Here is a 19108-nt window from a genome sequence, read left to right on the forward strand (position 1 = left end):
TCAAAATCTCCCATAATTTACACTTAAAGGTCTAATTTAATAATATAAGTTGTTCTTAAATATCGCTATGTCAGCTTTTGAAAGTCCACCTGCTCATTGTTTGTTTTGATTTTGGTTCGACGTCCACCTAAATACTACTTGAAAGCTTCATCATAGTACACTTAGCTTGCGTAGTAGCAATAGTTTTATTAGTATTAGTAGCAGTATACACATAGCACCTTTGGTTTCTTCAACATCTTCTTCAATACATGCTGAAAGTTTCAGCTTAATAATATCAACAGTTCTAGAAGCATTTCTGATCCATCCGCTTGACAACCTGTGTGGGTATAGTGTGTTTTGAGTTAATTCCATGCAGCTTCTATATATCCCAAATTTTCCCCCTTAATATCCTTAATTTTAAATGTATTAGTAGTAATAGCAGTATAATTGAAAGTAGTAGCCTAAGCTTTAATGGCAGTAGTAGCAATAAAAGTAGTAATAATAATATCAGTAGTAGTAGTTTGAGTAAAAGTTGTAACATTAGGATGCAAATATATTCTTTTGATTAGTTCAACATCCCTCACAACAAGCCCTGTCAGTTCCAACTTCACACACCAATTTGTTCCTAAGATATTGCTGTTACACTCTTTTGACAACCTGCATAGCGTCAAACTACAACAAATCAGCATAAATAAATAAATGGAACCCAAAACGAATAGAAATTACGATAAATTAACATGAGTAGGGCTCAAAACCCCTACGCCTTCCCAAAACCAGAACATAATTTTCATTTGAAAAAAAATGAATGTGTATTTTCAATTTAATATAAATTTGCTGATATTTATTCCTTAAAATATTAATAATATTTGATTTATTAAAGTTAAAAAAGTGAAAAAATTAACCTTTTCAGTAAAGTGCAAATTATGTTGCCTATGACATTACTTATATGCTCTTTTACAACGTGCATGCGTATAGTTTTTTCGTTTAATTGGAACTCTCCCTAAAAGTTCCAACTTAATGCCCATAGTGTCATTAGTTACATTAACCATAGAACTAGTATCAAAAGTATACAGATAGTGTTTTCTGGTTAGTTCAAAATATTTCACAACTTACCTGAAAGGTGTAACTTAATAATATAAGCCGTAATTGTAATATTACATAGTCACCCTATTGACCATCTACATAATCATATTTCGTTTTGATTTAGTTCAGCATCCGCCTAAATATTCCTTTAAAACTTCACCTTAATACCCTTAGCTTGTGTTGTAGCAATAGTTGTAATAGCAGTAATAGCATTAGCAGTATGCACATAACACCTTTTTTTCAATATCCCCTTCAATACACGATAAAATTTTAACTTATTGCCATCAACTAGTCAGCATTTCCGATAAGTCGTCTTAACAACCTTTGTGGGCAAAGTGTATTTCGAATTATTTCAATACAGTTAAAATACTGCCCAAAATTTTTGCCCTAATATCCCTAGGTTTATAAGCAGTTGCAGTAGTAGCAGTAGTAGAGTTAATATAAGTTCTTAGCTTTAGTAGCAGTAGGAATAGTAGCAGTAATCATAATAGTAGCAGTAGTAGTAGTTGTAGGAGTAGAATTAGTAGTAATATGACACAAATATTGTCTTTGTTTTGTTCAACGTCCCCCACAGCATGCGTTGTAAGTTTTAATTTCACACGCGACACTGTTTCAAAGATATTGCTGATATGCCCTTTTGAAAACCTGCATACGGATGCCAGGTGGTCATCTATACAAAACAAATTATCAGAAATATTCTTTAAAAATGTTTCCTTCATATCCTTAGGTGTAATTGTAATAGTAGTCACAGCAATAGTATAACTACTCAACTTAATACAATTAGCCATCGCTATGACATTGTCAGTCGGCTCTTTTGATAACCTGTATATTCTTATATTTCTTGACATTTTCATCTTAATGCTCTTAACCATACAAGTAGTTGCGATAGAAGTAGCAGCTGGAGCAACAGTAATGGTAGTAGTAGCACTAGTAAATGTTGCGGTAGTAGTAGTGTGTACAAATTGCCATTTGGTCGATTGATAAGTATTCTCTGAGAATTCCAACTTAATGCACAAATCAATTGTTAGGAAACGCTATTTTGACAATCTAAATGCGCATCGTGTCTTTTGTTAGTTGGAATTTGCCATCAATATTCCCTCAAATTATACCTTCATAGACCCAGCCTTAATAGTACTATTATCACAGTAGTTTCGGTGGTAGTAGAAGTATTTGAAATGGCAGTGCTGTATTAGTAGCAGTAGTAGCAGTAGTAGTAGCACTATTAATAGCGGTAGTAGCATGTCCATATTACCTTTTGGTCAATTGACAACCGCTTTCATGATCCACGGAAGTTTTACCTTGACACGTTAAGCCACTCCAAAAATTCTATTGATTTGTGCTTTTGACACCCATTAATGCCCTTTTCACCTTAACACTCTAGGCATTACAAGCTGTTGCAGTCGAAGTGGTAGTTGGAGTAGTTTAGAAGCAGTAATAGTATTAGTGGAAGTAGCAGCGGCATTAGTGCAAAAAGTGACATATATTACCTTTTTGTCCATTGATCTTCCCCTTTAAGTATCCTCCAAAAGTTTCAACTTAACACCCAAATCAATTCTTGAGATGTGCCCTTTTGACAATCTGTATGTGCATATTGTGTTTTGATTTAGTTGAAATTCTCCCTCAATATTCTGTCAAATTTTCGCCTTTATACGGGTAGCCTTAATTGTGCTGGGAAAAGTAGTAGCAGTAATATTGTATCGTCGTTAGTAGTAACAGTAGTAGCAGCAGTATTAATAGCAGTGGTAGCAGGTACAATTTGCCTTTCGGTCAACTGAAAATCTCGCTCATGGTGCCCCTGAATTTTATTCTTGATAATGATAAACCGTTCCACAAATATTGCCTATATTAGCAATATGCCTATATTAGCAATCTTTATACACATAGTATGTTCTGATTTAGTTCAGCTTTCCCCTCCACGTTTCCTCAGATATTTTTGAATATCCTCAATATCCTCTGCCTTAGTAGTAGTCGCTACAGAAGTAGTAGTTTTTGTGATAGTACCGGCAGTAATAATAGTGCTTGTGGTAGAAGTAGAAGCAACAGTAGTTATGAGTAGTAGTAGTAGCGTGCAATTATTGCCTTTTCGGTCAGTTGATCATCTCCCTTATTTTTTTTTTTGAAAACTCCAGATTAATATTAGCAGTCATTCCTTATTTACACCCTTTTGACAACCTATATACACATAACATGTTTTGATTTAGTTCAGCACTCCCCTCAACATTCCATGAAAAACTCATCTTAATGCCCTTCGTAGTTTTGAAAAGTAGAAGTCAAACATGTATACATTTTCTCAAAAACATATACTATATGTAAACAATGAACAAATTGCATAAATTACAGCCCTTGCCCCCAGGTCTCGCGGGGGGGGGGGGGCGGGATGTTGACATCTCTAAGCACATAATTACTGAACCTGTCAACAATACTGAAAGAAATTGATGTCTCAAGACTTTGTTTGGATGTTTGTTTTGGGAGGGTTGGCTGCTCTCAAATAATTTTTACTCTTAAATAGGGCACCATGACTCCCAATTTAAAATCGAATGAGACCCATCTGGATTTAATGTGACCCCGTTCCATAACAACCTTATATGCCCACAGGGCATAATTAAAGACCCTTGACCCAGGACTCTGGGAGGTTGTGGTCAGCCCTGGAGGCATTGTTATATATTCTTTGAATTATTTTAAACAATATTACTATCGGACAATTTCAATCAGTTGAGTTTGGTGAGCTGCTTTTGTGAAGCAGTTGTGGGGGAACTAGTTGACCTCCATCACGTTTGACTCTTAAAAGGGAACTAGAACTCCCTTTTCAACTAAATGAGCCACCTGTAAAGTTCATGCAACCATCCCTTTCATAAGAACCTTAAATACTCCAGGGGCATATCTCACAACCCTTGGCCTCAGGCTCTGGTGGTTTGTATCAATCCCAAAAGCCTTGTTATGTGGTCTTTGGACTATTTTGAATTAAAGTACTTTCTCAAAATTTCTATTCGATGCATCTCAGGAAAACACGACGTGTGTGTGTATGTGGGTGTGGGGGGGGGGGGGGGGAGGTAGCTGCATTATGATCCATTTGACTCTTAAAAAGTGCACTAGGAATTCTGATTACTAATACAATGAGTCCCCTCCGAAGTATATACGACCACACTTTCTATAAAAACCTTATATGCCTCCAGGGCATAACTTACAACCCTTGCACTGAGAGCTGTGGGGTCGGGGTGTCTTTCTCAGATATATAATTTCTGGAAACTTCAACTACAATGAACAAAATTGCTATCTCCAAAATTTGATTGGATTTCTTTGGGGAAATGATGAGGGGGGGGGGGTTAGACTGGTTGTTCTCAAATCACTTTTGACTCTTAAAAAGGGCACTGTAACTCCCAATTTAAATTCAAATAAGCCACAAATGAAGTTTATACGAACACGCATTCCATAAAAACCTTATATGCACCCAGGGCACGACTTACAACCCTACCCTTAGGGCATTGTGGGGTTTTTTAAACCCTACAGGCAATGTTAAATGCTCTTTGAGCTATTTTGAGCAACATTGCTATCTCACAATTTCAAGCAAATTTGTTTGGTGAAAAGAGGGGTAGTAGAGGGAACTAGAACTATATATTTCCAATCAAATGAGCCTCTTCTAAAGTTCGTAAGACTAACTACTACTACTACTACTACTACTAATAACTCACTGCAGCACCAAGCCGCCTGAGGCCAACGCAGCTACGCCTGCTCCTCCTCCAGCCTAATCTATTTAAAGCCTCCCTCTTTACACCCTCCCAGGAAGTTCCCATTTCCTTTAAATCTTTATTTATGACATCCTCCCAACCCAGACAAGGACGACCTGCTTTCCGTTTAGCCCCAGACGGTTGGCCAAAAAGGACAGTCTTCGGTAATCTGTCATCCTTCATCCGTAGAACGTGGCCTAGCCATCTCAACCTTTCTTTCATTATAGCCCTAGAAAGCGGGATTGAACCAAATTTTTCGTACAACCTACTGTTTGAAATACGGTCAGTCAGCCGGGTACCCAGAACAATCCGTAGGCTAACCCTGCCATAAAAACCTTATATTCCCCTGGGAAATAACATACAATCCTTACCCCTAGACTCCGGGGGATTCTGGCAACCCCAAAGGCCTTATTATATGATTTTTGGACAATTCTGAACAAATAGCTATCTCAAAATTTCTATCGGATGCATTCGGGAAAATACGACGTGGGGGGTGGCTTCCCCCCGATCACTTTGACTTCAAAAGGGCACTAGAACATCTGGTTTTAAATCCAATTAGCCCCATTCGGTGTTTATATGACCAACCTTGCCATAAAAAACTCATATGCCCCCACAGCATAACTTCAAACCCTTTCGCCGAGAGATGTATGGAGGAGGGGGTTGTCATCCTCAAAGACATAGTTTTCAGACCTTACAACTATGCTACACAAAACGACATCTCAAACTTTTTATTAGATGTGTTGGGAATTGATGAGCATGGGGGAGGGCTTATTGCCTTCTAATCACTTTTGACTATTAAAAAGGCCACTAGCCCTTTCAACTGCAGAACGAATGAGCCCTTTTCGACGTTTATACAACAACAAACGACCATCTCAAAATTTCTATTAGATTCATTTCGGAAAAATACGAAATATGAGGGGGCATTTGCCCTCGAATCAATTAAATCTTAAAAAGTGCAATAGAACTTCTCATTACCAATCCAATTAGCCCCTTTCAAATTTTATACGGCCACCCTTTCTATAAAAACTTACAACCCTCGCCATGAGTGCTCTGTGAGAGGGTGGGTTATCATCCCCAAAGACATAATTACCGGACCTTTAACTACGCTAAACAAAATGACTATCTCAAAATTTTGATTGGATGTTTTTGGGGTAATGGTGGGTCTGGGAGGGGGGCTGGTTGCCCTCTAATCACTTTTGACTATTAAAAAGGACACTAGCCCTTTAAACTTCCAATCGAATGAACCCTTTTCGAAGTTTCGACGACAACTGCTTCGATGCGAAGTGCCCTGGTCTTAAAAAAACATTGTGCACACATCGCTCTTTACTTAGGGTATTGCGCTGCCCATGATATCAGTTTTACGTTGTCAAAAAAAAAAATATAACAACTATTACAATTACAAAAATTTTACCAAGCAAAAAAGAATAACAAATTTACTGCAAATCAAGTTAATATTGTACGAAATGCCATGAAAAAGAAAAAGACTGTAAGTAATTTTTCATGGCAAGATTTTGCTAAGGTTTTGCTACTAAGCTTAGAAACAAAATAATGGTTTCCTTATAAAAGTTCATGTAGCAAAAATCAATTTTATTTCATAGCTCTCCATTTTCAACCAAATGCACGTATGTCCTAAGAAGAGACGTTTCACTCATCTTGGAAGGAGTTTTTCTCCCATTGGTCATTTTTTTAATATTGTTCACTTTTTAAAGATGAAGAATGATCGTCAAAATTTCGTTTTTCTTATAATCAATCTGGGACCAGCCAAAAATAGGAATTCGTACAATTTGAAGGGGGAGAGGCTATAAGAAAAGATTTAAAAAAAGTTTGAACTTCATTTGAGGGAGCAAGAGTGAAGTTCTGAATGTAGTGGGGTGGTGGGTGAATGCATGCGGACTAATTTTTCTCTGATGGCTTGGTGTTATAATTAGTTATTAGCAGTAGTAACGTTGCAGTTTCCTGAAGAAAGTGCTCTCTTACTATTTATAATTCTTAAGAGTTCCTATACCACAGACACATATAACCTAGTCTGCTATTCAAAGTCTTCAATCCAAATTTATTCAGGAATATTAATGCATGTATTTACCATTCAAAGTAGCATCATCGGACAGTTCGTGGTAACGAACTGTAAGTAAGGAGCGGCCCGATTAATAGTAACCAAAGTCTAAAAAACAGAATTCTCATACCAATAGATATATCAACAGAATTGGAGTTTTATGCTGGTTTCAAATATATGATTTTTTTTATTCAGTTTATTCTTACTCATCAAAGGCTAAGAGGCTGAAAAGTTTGCCTGATTTTTGAAAAACGGGGAAACACCCCCTAAAAAACAGGGTGTATTATGTATTTTCCTTGGGGCTGTTATATCGTCTCAGTGGTCCTAGAATATCGTGAGAGGGCTAATTCTAAGGGAAATCAAAATTTCTGGTGCCCTTTTTAAGTGACCCAAGAAATTGGAGGGCAACTAGGCCCCCTCACACGCCCCTTCTTCTCAAAGTCATCTGATCAAAATTTTGAACCATTTTGTTCAGCATAATTGAAAGTCTGAACAACTATGCCTTTTGGAATATCAGGAACCCCTCCCTCCCCATAGCCCCTAGGGAAAGGTCTTTAAGTTACAAAATTTGTCCAATGTTTACGTCCATTATTTGTTATTGGAAAGTATACATACATTTTTCGGAAGAGCTGGGGGACAATTATGTGCTGGTGGTATTTATCACGAGGATAATTTTTCATGGGGAGGAAAGTTTCCAGGGGGTTCATTTTTCAGGGGAAATTTTATAATAGGAGAATTTGCCTCAATTCCTATACGAAATTCTTCTCATATCTTGCTTTCTCATTGCTGACTCAATTTTACGCGTGGGGATATTAAGGGTAAGTGTTCGGGGTAAATTTTCACCAGGATTGAATTGTCTAGAAAATAAATCCTTGGGGGGAGGGATTTGTCTGTGGAGGATTAGCCAGATTTTTGGAATTATTTAAAAGACTATCAGATATTAAATATAGAAAAAAGTTTTTCAACTTAAATTAAGGAGCAGCATTAAAATTAAAACGAACAGAAATTATTCCGTATATGAGGGGGCCACTCCTCCGAAACACCTCAGTCTTTATGCTAAAGTTTCAACTCTATCCCAATTTTTTAAGAACGATTTCTTAAAAACTATGTTCGTGTAATTTGAGCAATAAGAAGCTTTTTTTTTAAAAGTACTCTGACACTTTAGCGTAAAGACAAAGGTTATCTGGAGAACCCCCCCCCCCCTCATATACATAAGAATATCTGTTAGTTTTAATTTTTAATGTTATTCTTACTTCAGTTCAAAAACACTTTAATTTCCAAATATATAGCTGTATTCATTCAAATCTCTTTTTTCGTTTATTTCCTATCCTCTAAAAAAAGTGTATCTTTTTGTGTCTTTTGTTTTGCCAAGAAAAGATGTCAAGTTTGTGTTTACTCAATAATTCCATGAAAAAAAGGTCAAAAAGGTTAAAAATATCATTGTTCTTTGTTCTCCGTTGCTGAAATCTCATCCCTCCCCACAGAAGCCAACAGTCTAGTTGTTTCGCCATCTGAAATACTTAAACTTCAATTTCTTTTTCTAAGAAAGTCACGTTAATATTATTTAGTTTTTTTGCTTTTTATCAAGAATTTTCTTTATTTTTTTTTCAAATAGTTTTCCCATAATTTTATTTCTTAGCGATTCTCTACGCTAAATCCTTACACTGGCTGGAAATGTCTTCGTTTTTCTTCTTTACGAATATCTTTTTCTTGTCTTGCAAGGTTAATTTTTGTTGCAATTTTTTTTATTGCAGTCAGAACAAACCAATTGTGCAGTATTCGCAATATGGAGGTAGCAGAGAATACAGCAAATTAAAGTAAGTCAGATATTTTTCATAAGCAGCCTCTGTTGATCATTACCATTACTTATCATTACTTATATAAATCATTACTTATATAAATCATTACTTATAAATCATTATAAATCATTACTTTATTACTTATAAATCATTACTTAATTCACATTATCAGAAACCTGACTGCCCAAATCTGTTAGTTTTCATTTGCCAAGCACAAAAAGAGTAATAGATTTTCTAGTCACCTCTTTGCAGTATTAAGTAAAAAAAAAAGACACAAACTTTTTCAACTAAAAGTAAGGAGCAACATTTGAAACTTGAGACAAACATAAATTATCAAACAGTTCGTGGTAACGAACTGTAGTAAGGAACGACCTGGCTCAAAAGTAAACAAAACTCTAAAAAACGGAATCGGTACTAATAGATACATCAAAAGAATCGTATTTTAATGATGATTTCAAATATATAAGTTTAATCAAATTTAATCGTACCCATCAGAAGTTACGAGCCTGCAAAAATTTGCCTTATTTTGAAAAATAGTGGGTAACACCCCCTAAAAGTCCTATAAGCGGATCAGAGAACCCTACTGTAGAAGTTTCAAGCTCCTATCTACAAAAATATGGAATTTCGTATTATTTGACAGAAGACCGATCACGGGTGCGTGTTTCTTGTTTCCCTTTTTTCCCCAGGGGTGATCGTATCGACCCAGTGGTGATATAATGTCGCGAGAATGCTCATTCTAATGGAAATTAAAAATTCTAGTGCCCTTTTTTAAGTGACCGGAAAAATTGGAGGGCACCTAGGCCCCCTCCCACGCTCATTTTTTCAACAGATCAACGGATAAAAATTTTGAGATAGCCATTTTGTTCAGCATAGTCAAGAAACCTAATAACAATGCCTTTGGGGACGACTTACTCCCTCACTGTCCAAGGGGGAGGCGCTGCAAGTTACAAAATTTGACCAGTGCTTAGGTATAGTAATGGTTATTGGGAAGTGTACAGACGCTTTCAGGGGGATCTTTTTGGTTGGGAGAGGGAGGTTGAGGGGAGGGGTTACGTGGGAGGATCTTTCCATGGAAGAATTTATCATCGGGGAAGAGAATTGGCACGACAGGGGCCGAAGAATTTTCTAGCATTATTTAAACAAAACAAAAATAAGAAAATAAATAAAGAAGTTTTTTCAACTGGAAGTATGGAGCAGCATTAAAACTTAAAACTAACAGAAATTATTACGTATATAAGGGGTTCGTCTCCTACTTAATGCCTCGCTCTTTACGCTAAAGTATTTTTTAGTAATTTCAACTATTCATTCTACGGTCTTTGTGATTCAGTGGTCATTCTTAAAGAACGTGAAAAAATTCAAGCTTTAGTGTAAAGAGCAAGCTATTGACGAGGGGCCAACCCCCTTATATACGTAATAAAAATATACAAATACATAAGTTCGCTACGTAAGTTAGTTCGTAAGTTACGTATATTTATTCCTAATAAAAACATTTGTAAACAAATAAAAATTTCTAGCTGTCATTTTAAGTAACTAAAAATTGAAGGGCAACTTGGCCTCCTCATCCACCCCTTTTTCTTATCAAAATTGTCCGATCAAAACTACGAAAAAGCAATTTAGCCAAAAAAAAATTAGTATACAAATTTCATTTTAATTATTCATATACAAAACATACATTAATTAAAAAACGTTCAGAAAGTAACTAGTTTTTCAACTGAAAGTAAGGAGCGACATTAAAACTTAAAACGAACAGAAATTATTCCGTATATGAAAGGGGTTGTCCCCTCCTCGACGCCTCGCTCTTTACACTAAAGTTTTTTATTGTTTTAAAGAGTAAATTTGTGAGAAAGAGTCAAACTTTTGCGCAAAGAGTGAGGCGTCGGGGAGAGGACAATCCCTTTCATATACGGAATAATTTCAGTTCGTTTTAAGTTTTAATGTCGTTCCTTACTTTCAGTTGAAAAAACATCTTTTTTTTTATTTAATTACGTATATGAGGGCGGTTGCTCCTCCTCAACACCTCCCTCTTTACGCTAAAGTTGTTTAGTGCTGAAAAAAAACTTCTTATCTGTTCTAATTAAACGAAGAGTGTTTCGGGAGTCGTTCTCAAAGAATTGGGACAGAATTCAAACTTGGAATTCAAACTGGACAGAATACAAAATTCCACATTTTTTCAGATAGGAGCTTGAAACCTCTACAATATGGTTCTTTGATACTTTGAATATGACGCTTCGATTTTCGTTAAGATTCTGTGACTTTTAGGGTGTTTTCCCTCTTTTTGAAAATCAGGCAAATTTTCTTAGCCACATAACCTTTGATGGGCAATACTAGACTGAATAAGACTTACATATTTAAAATTAGCAAAAAAATTTAGAATATCGGTTACTATTGAGCCGGGTCACTCTCTTTACTTACAGTTTGTTACAAAGAGCTTTTGGAAATATTCACCTTATAATTTCAGTATAATAAACCGTAAAATATTAAATGAGATATTAGTTTCAAAAAAGTCGACCACAAGCCAAGATGGAACAACTTCATTTTTCGGAGTAAAAAAAGGCTAATGACATCAAAACATAATAATTATAAAAATGAAGTTTCCATAAAACTGGCTAAAGGATAAATTAAACAGACAAAATGTACATTATATATATATATATATATATATATATATATATATATATAAGTATAGTTTATTCTTGGAATACAAATTGCAGTGTGATTGCGAAGTGATCCCTTCTTGAAGAAGTTTTGCATAGTCGTACTACAAAAACATGTTCTTTCAAAAGAAGGGCTTAAGCTAAGCTGTTGGAGTAAGTTTTTTGCATCTCCAGTGGCTACTAATAGGCTAGCGGAAGAGGTAGACCATCTGGAATTGTGGCAGCTTTAGTAAGAGCTGATCTTACACCTAAATCATGTGCTGCCATGAATATTTTCTTTGCAGTAAAGATCTATTGCACACATGTATATTCTGTTTACTTGCCAACTTGATTTGCCAAGATGAAAATTTACTTGTGCCCGGTAAAATTCAGAACGGTATGCAAAATACTTGTTAAATCTGTCTTATGCGCACCCAGTTCTGGATGAAGTGCAAGTCTAGCGCAAGCTGTTTCTGAATCGAGCCCTCGAACTCAGGTTTTTTTCTGTAACGATCTAGAGAATGTAGAAAATTACATGACTTAGATGACATTCACATCTCCGGCTCAAACTCTTATCTGGACTTTTCCCTGATTCACAAACCTCCGCTGAGACAGTTACTAACGTGGAGACTGACATTAACATTTCGGTTGTTAATCTATTCAAATAACATGGTCTTTTTCCGTTCCAAAAGTTGAAAAAAGTGGATTTTTAGATCCGAGTGGAAAAAAGCAAATGTTGGGTTGTTTCAATCAACAGGCGATGATTTACTTGACAAGATTAAAGTGCTATCTAAGTTACTGCGAGAAGCCCCGTCGTTTTCAATGTCTGAGAAGCAGTTTCTGCTGATTGTCGACACAAGTGAGCTAATTCATGTAATATGTTAAGAAGCAAAAGGTGTGGTTCCAATCAGGAAGGTCTGTGACGGATTTCAAGTCACAGAGTTGTTGGCTGCTTAGCGTGCCTCTGGGCTCTGGTATTCCTTGTGGAGATAATTTTGGAAAGACCCGTGGCTGTCCTTTAAACAAAGTCCGATTGCCTACTAAACGTCGTTTTGCCAAATGTCTGGCTAAACATAGCTCTGATGTAATTGATCAGCATACTGAACAAGTCTGTCTGAAACCCAATTCAGTGTAGAGAATGATAAAGAGTAGAAAAAACCTGTGTTTTTTTTTCTTTTCTTATGAACTCTGAAGTGAAGCTGAATGAATATCCCGTTTTGTGTCCAGTCTTAGCCACCAGATCGCACAATCGAATAAATCGGAGCTTGATGCTGCAATTGATTGTTCAGATGGAGTTATGGCTTCTTATTGTTCGTGTTAATGGTGGAAGATGCTACAGAAAAACTGACGAAAAAATATTCAAGATTTGTTAATGAAACCTGTGATATTCATTTGATTTATGATACAGTTAAGCTGGTTGAAATTGCTTTGCTTTATAAGGTTTTTTTTCTGTTCTTTTTTGTTATTTTTTTTTGTTATTTTTTTGTTCAGGGTGCAAATTTTCAGAAAAAAATATGGAGCCGTTCTAGATAAAAAAAAAAACTATACAAATTTATACAAAGTTTAAAGAAAGTAGCCTTTTTCTTGAAAAAAATGAAAAACCCAAAAATTAAAAGACAATTAAAATTCAATAAAAGTCAAAAATTAGATCAATTAAAACGGCATAAAAATTGAACCCATCGATGGCAGTTCTAATTTTTGGGATTTTGTGCAAATCGCGGATATTGGCGAATAACTCGTTTTATCATTGTTAGGCATTTGGTTGTAATTCTTATAGTTTTTGGCTTTTATTGAATTTTATTTATCTTTTAATTTTTTCTTTTTTTCATTGGTTTATGTTATTTTTTCACATTGATTTTTTGCGTTCGCTTTGTTGTTTTTTTCTTCGGCATTTTCCTAGAACCTATTATTTTTGTCCGCCATGAAGAAGAGAGGCGGTCGTCCTCTCGAAACATTCGCTTCGTGTGTTTTTTCGGTATTCTAAGTTTTTAATTGGTAGTGTAATGACGATATGCACTAAAATAAAGTATTCATATATGTGACTGCCATAAAAGACATCAAATAGTTTGTGGTAACGAACTGTAAGCAAGGAGTGACCCGGCTCAACAGTAAGCGAAACTAAAAAATCGGAATTTTGATACCAACAGATACATCGAAAGAATTGGATTTTTGTGCTGATTTCAGATGCATAAGTTCTTTAGGTTCAGCCTTACCCATCAGAAGTTACGAGTCTGAGAATATTTCCTTTATTTTCAAAAGTCATAGAATATTAATGAAAATCACACCAACAGATTCAACGTATCAGAGAATCTTACTGCAGAGGTTTCAAGCTCCTATCTGCAAAAATGTAGAATTTTTTTTCACCAGAAGAAGGATCACAGATGCGTGTTTATTTGTTTTTTGTTTTTTTTTCAGTTGTGATCGTATCGACTCAGTAGCTCTAGAAAGTCGGGAGAAGGGCTGCAAGTTTTGAACTTTGCCCGTTGCTTAAATAAATTATCTTTTATTGAGAACTATACAGACATTTTCCGGGTTTTTTTCCGGTTGGGGGGGTTAGGGGGAGGAGGTTACGGGGGAGGATCTTTCAATGGAGGAATTTATCATGGGAGAAGATAATTTTCCATGGAGGAGGGGCTGGATTTTCAAAATTATTAAAAATGATCATAGATAAAATTAAAAAAAAACAAACAGTTTTTTCAATTTACAGTAAGGAGCAACATTAAAACTTGAAACAGAAAGAAATCATTACATGTATGAGGAGGTTTATCCCCTTGTCAACACCTCGCTCTTTACGCTAAAGGCTTATTTAGTACTTTCAAAAGAGCCATTTATTCTAATTAAACGGCCTTTGGGATTGAGAGATCATTCCTAAAGAGTTGGAACAAAATTTGAACTTAAGCGTAAAGAGCGAGGTATTGACAAGGCGGTGAACTCCCTCATATAACCCTCGAAATATTCGATTAGTTTCTTAATCTTGCACGATAACTTTAAAAAAAGAGTGGCAATTGCAAAAAACATTTTCTGACCCTTTAAATATTCGAATAATTTTTAGTCTAGCACGTTAATCGTTGAAAAATTTTAATTATGAAATGTTGTACGTGGCATTTTTTTGTGTTTAGCGACAAGTAGCATAAAAGTTTTGCTACCGCCTTAAAATGAACGACAAACATATAGTTCTTTTGGAAGGAAGAACTGACAACAGCCAACAAAACATCTTATTGTTAGAATTATATGCCTTTTTAAAATTAATTAAACTAGGATTTGTTGTTTATTTTTGTGTTTTGTGTTTTTCCTCAAAATAGGTTACATAGTTGTTTTTTTTCTTGAAACTGGCATATTGACTAGTTTTTTTTAGTTTTTTAGCTTTTTTAAGTTTTTTTTATTAGTTTTTATTTTTTTTCTTTTTAGTTTTTTTTTAGTTTTTTTAGTTTTTTTTACTTATGTCCTGGTCTTCATTTATATTCCCTGTGTCCCGGTCGTCATTTATGTCCCGGTGCTTTGTTGATGGTGATTGCTAATCGAACATTCCTCTTGTCCCGGTCGCTTTCTCTTTGAGTATCCCGGTCGTCATTTATGTTCCCTATGTCCCGGTGTCCCGGTCGTCATTTATGTCTCGATGTCCCGGTCTGTAATTTCGTCAGTCGACAAACATGACGTCAGTCGACACACAAACATGACGTCACTCGACACACAGACAACTTATCTATATATATAAAAACTAGCTGTTGGGGTGGCGCTTCGCGCCACCCCGCGCGCGTAAGTCGTTACGCGCCATATTAGTTACGTGCCATTGTAGTTGTGTCCCTGTGTCCCACCTGTGAATATACAACATTCTTCGCTGTCCCATTGTCTGTGCATATAAATAGATTGTCAGGTTTACTGACTCTTGAACATGCAACATATAATTGTCCATGGGAAAAACAATCCGTATTCAGATCTATACCTCATTATTCTAATGATGTGTCCCTGTGTCCCGGTCGTCATTTATATTCCCTGTGTCCCGGTCGTCATTTGTGTCCCGGTGTCCCAGTTTGTAATTTCTCTTTGAGTGTCCCGGTCGTCATTTATATTCCCTGTGTCCCGGTGTCCCGGTCGTCATTTGTGTCCCGGTGTCCCGGTCTGTAATTTCTATTCGAACAATCCCTGTGTCTCGGTCGTCATTTATATATCCCGCCTGTTCCTCCGGCGTCCCCGTTGTAGTTGTGTCCCTGTGTCCCGGTCGTGATTTGTGTCCGGGTGTCCCAGTCTGTAATTTCTCTTTGAGGTTCCCGGTCGTCACTTATATTCCCTCTGTCTCGGTCTAATGACGTCACCGTCAAAGAAAAAATGACGACAACTAATTTCATGACGTCAGCCGACACAGAAACATGACGTCACCTGATCCACAGATCCACAGACAGACAGCTTATTTATATATATATATATATATATATATATATATATATATATATATATATATATATATATATATAAAATGTTTTTAACTACGTAAAACTTGCGAATATACATTCTTTGTTGTCCCATTGTCTGTGCATATAAATAGATTGTCAGGTTCACCGACTCTTGAACATGCAACATATAATGGTCCATGGGGAAACAATCCGTATTCAGATCTATACCTCATGATTCTAATGATTGCCCTTGAGCTTTGTTGATGGTGATTGCTAATCGACCATTCCCTGTGTCTTTATATTCCATGTGTCCTGGTCTTCATTTGTGTCCCGGTGTCCCAGTCTGTGATTTCTCTTTGAGTGTCCCGGGCGTCATTTATATTCCTTGTGTCCCGGTGTCCCGGTCGTCATTTGTGTCCCGGTGTCCCGGTCTGTATAGCTTTTTAGTTTTTTAGCTTTTTCAGTTTTTTTATTAGTTCTTAGTTTTTTTTTTCTTTTTATATTTTTTTAGTTTTTACCTTTTTTTTAGTTTTTTCAGTTTTTTTTTACTTATGTCCTGGTTGTCATTTATTTCATCATATACCAATTCAAAAACGAATGTATATACAGACCGGGACACAAATGACGACCGGTACACAGTGAATATAAATGATGACCGGGACACAGGGACACAACTACAACGGGGACGTCGGGGGGCACAGGGGGATATATAAATGACGACGGGAACACAGGGAATGTTCGATTAGCAATCACCATCAACAAAGCTCAAGGGCAATCATTAGAATCATGAGGTATAACTAAAAAAAACTAAAAAAAAGGTAAAAAACTAAAAACTAAAAAAAAGACCAATTCAAAAACGAATGTATATACAGACCGGGACACCGGGACACAAATGACGACCGGGACACAAGGAATATAAATGACGACCGGGACACTCAAAGGATTACAGACTGGGACACTGGGACACCAATGACGACCGGGACACAGGGAATATAAATGACGATCGGGACACAGGGACACAACTACAACGGGGACGCCGGGGAACACAGGGGGATATATAAATGACGACGGCGACACAGGGGATGGTCGATTAGCAATCACCATCAACAAAGTTGAAGGGCAATCATTAGAATCACAGGGACACAACTACAATGGTGCGTAACGACTTACGTGCGCGGGGGAGCTTGGGGGGCGCGAAGCGCCCCCACCAACTAGGTGTTGGGGTGGCGCGAAGCGCCACCCCAACAGCTAGTTTATTTATATATATATACATATATATATATATATATATATATATATATATATATATATATATATATATATATATATATATATATATATATATATAGATAGATAGATAAGATAAGTTGTTTGTGTACTGACATCATATTTGTCGACATAAGCTGTTTGTCGAATGACGTCATGTTTGTCGACTGACGTCATTATAAGGACTGAGCATTATGACGTCATGTATGTATTTTGATAAGATGACGCTACAGACCGGGACCGGGACACAAATGACGACCGGGACACAGGGAATATAAATGACGACCGGGACACTCAAAGAGAAATTACAGACCAGGACACAAATGACAACCCGGACACAAATGACGACCGGGACACAGGGAATATAAATGACGACCGGGACACTCTAGGAGAAATTACAGACTGGGACACCGGGACACAAATGACGACCGGGACACAAGGAATATAAATGACGACCGGGACACAGGGACACAACAACAACGGGGACGCTGGGGGGCACAGGGGGGATATATAAATGACGACGGGGACACAGGGAATGTTCGATTAGCAATCACCATCAACAAAGCTCAAGGGCAATCATTAGAGAAATGCGGTATAGATCTGAATATGGAATGTTTTTCCCATGGACAACAATCCAATATGTTGCATGTTCGAGAGTGACACAAATGACGACCGGGATACAGGGAATATAAATGAAGACCGGGACACTCAAAGAGACACCGGGACACAGGGACACAGGGAATGTAAATGACGACCGGGACACTCAAAGAGAAATTACATACTGGGACACCGGGACACAAATGACGACCGACCCCTTTGCGTATTTTGAATTGTTTTCCCCTGATGTTTTTAGACGATGATTCTGAGTTCCCTAGATTTTTGCGTTAGTCTAGGGTGAAAAGACTTGTTTATGTGTGAAAGGTTCTACTTAACGCAACATAATTTGCCAAGCTTCTGTTTCCTCATTTTTTCTTTCTTCTTTTGATTTTCACAAAATCAAAATTACCTATTTGCTGAGTTGCTAAGGTATTTCTTGAAAATACATCAAATGGTTCATACTGGAGATGGACAGCCTTTTCATTATAATATTAGTATAGTAATTTTAATTTATTTGGTTCGAATACGTGAGTATTAGTTAGAAAATTAGAGGAAAATAATGAAAGAAATATTTAAGCAACAGAAGGGAACTAAATATGTTATTATTTTTTTTTTTTTTAGTAAATAGAAAGAAATAAAAGAATTTTTATGTTTGGTTGAGGTTATACAAGATAAACTGTCACGTAAAATATTTCCATACCAGTTTAGTGGTGTGTAAAATTTCAGCCCATGAACGTAAAAAGGACGCTTTAATTTTATGTCAGTCGTAAACCTTTGGAAAATTACGCACTTACTATGCTAAAAATTCCTAGTTGGTGTAGTGCGTTCTCTTAGTCTCTTAAACATTCCCTCAATTTAGGGGAACAGTGAAATTAAAGTGAAAACTCCCGATAATACTAAACTATAATACTGTTCTATTTTTGCTCCTTTACAAGGAGCAAATTTTTACTATTTTTTATTTTTACTATTTTCCAAATTTTTATATTTTTACTATTTTTACTCCTTTGTGAATAAGCTTCATAAAGTATAGTCCTTATAATCCTTATTTCACCAATAAAAATAGGGCATAAAAATATAATAAAACACCGAAATAGTCCCTTGAAATGGCAAACCTTGTTTTGCAAACTCAATGCTACTGTACTTGGGATGGCGCATTTCTCTATTATCTTGATGTTGGTGACCGTTGGACTTAAAAGACTTCCTGGCTGTGTCAAAAACTTCCATTTACTGTCCTTATTCAAACACCTTATAACATTATTAGTTCATTTTCCTTACTACGAAAAAGATTTGTTGTTTCAATCTTTTTTAGAACAACAAGAACTGATTCTTCTGATGAAGAGAAAGCTGAAAGATTATCACGACCCAGCCACATACAAGAACTGCAACAAAGAGCAGCCACTGTTTCCGACACTGCAGATGCACCGTTCAATTTTCAAGTAAGACTACGCCATTATACTTAGTAAAGAAAAAGAAAGAGTGGTAACGCTATAAGCTAAAATTTGCACCAATAGGATTGAAGCACAAATAAGATTATAATATTAAGCACCTATTCCTATGCTTGAAATCAGCTTTAAATTTGTAC

At 36.3% G+C, this 19108-nt stretch overlaps 1 protein-coding gene across 3 annotated transcripts in view; it reads left to right on the top strand.

Annotated features, from left to right (window-relative positions):
• The window catches only part of LOC136033973 (neither inactivation nor afterpotential protein C-like), a 203825-nt gene that overhangs the window by 159906 nt on the left and 24811 nt on the right, over window positions 1-19108 (top strand). For all 3 annotated transcript variants that reach the window (XM_065715002.1, XM_065715004.1, XM_065715003.1), the window contains 2 exons: window positions 8595-8657; window positions 18836-18962. In XM_065715002.1, coding sequence (XP_065571074.1) covers window positions 8595-8657; window positions 18836-18962 — 190 coding nt within the window. The remainder of the gene's footprint in view (window positions 1-8594; window positions 8658-18835; window positions 18963-19108) is intronic.

The sequence above is a fragment of the Artemia franciscana genome, chromosome 12, assembly GCF_032884065.1.
Source record: "Artemia franciscana chromosome 12, ASM3288406v1, whole genome shotgun sequence".
Lineage (NCBI taxonomy): Eukaryota > Metazoa > Arthropoda > Branchiopoda > Anostraca > Artemiidae > Artemia > Artemia franciscana.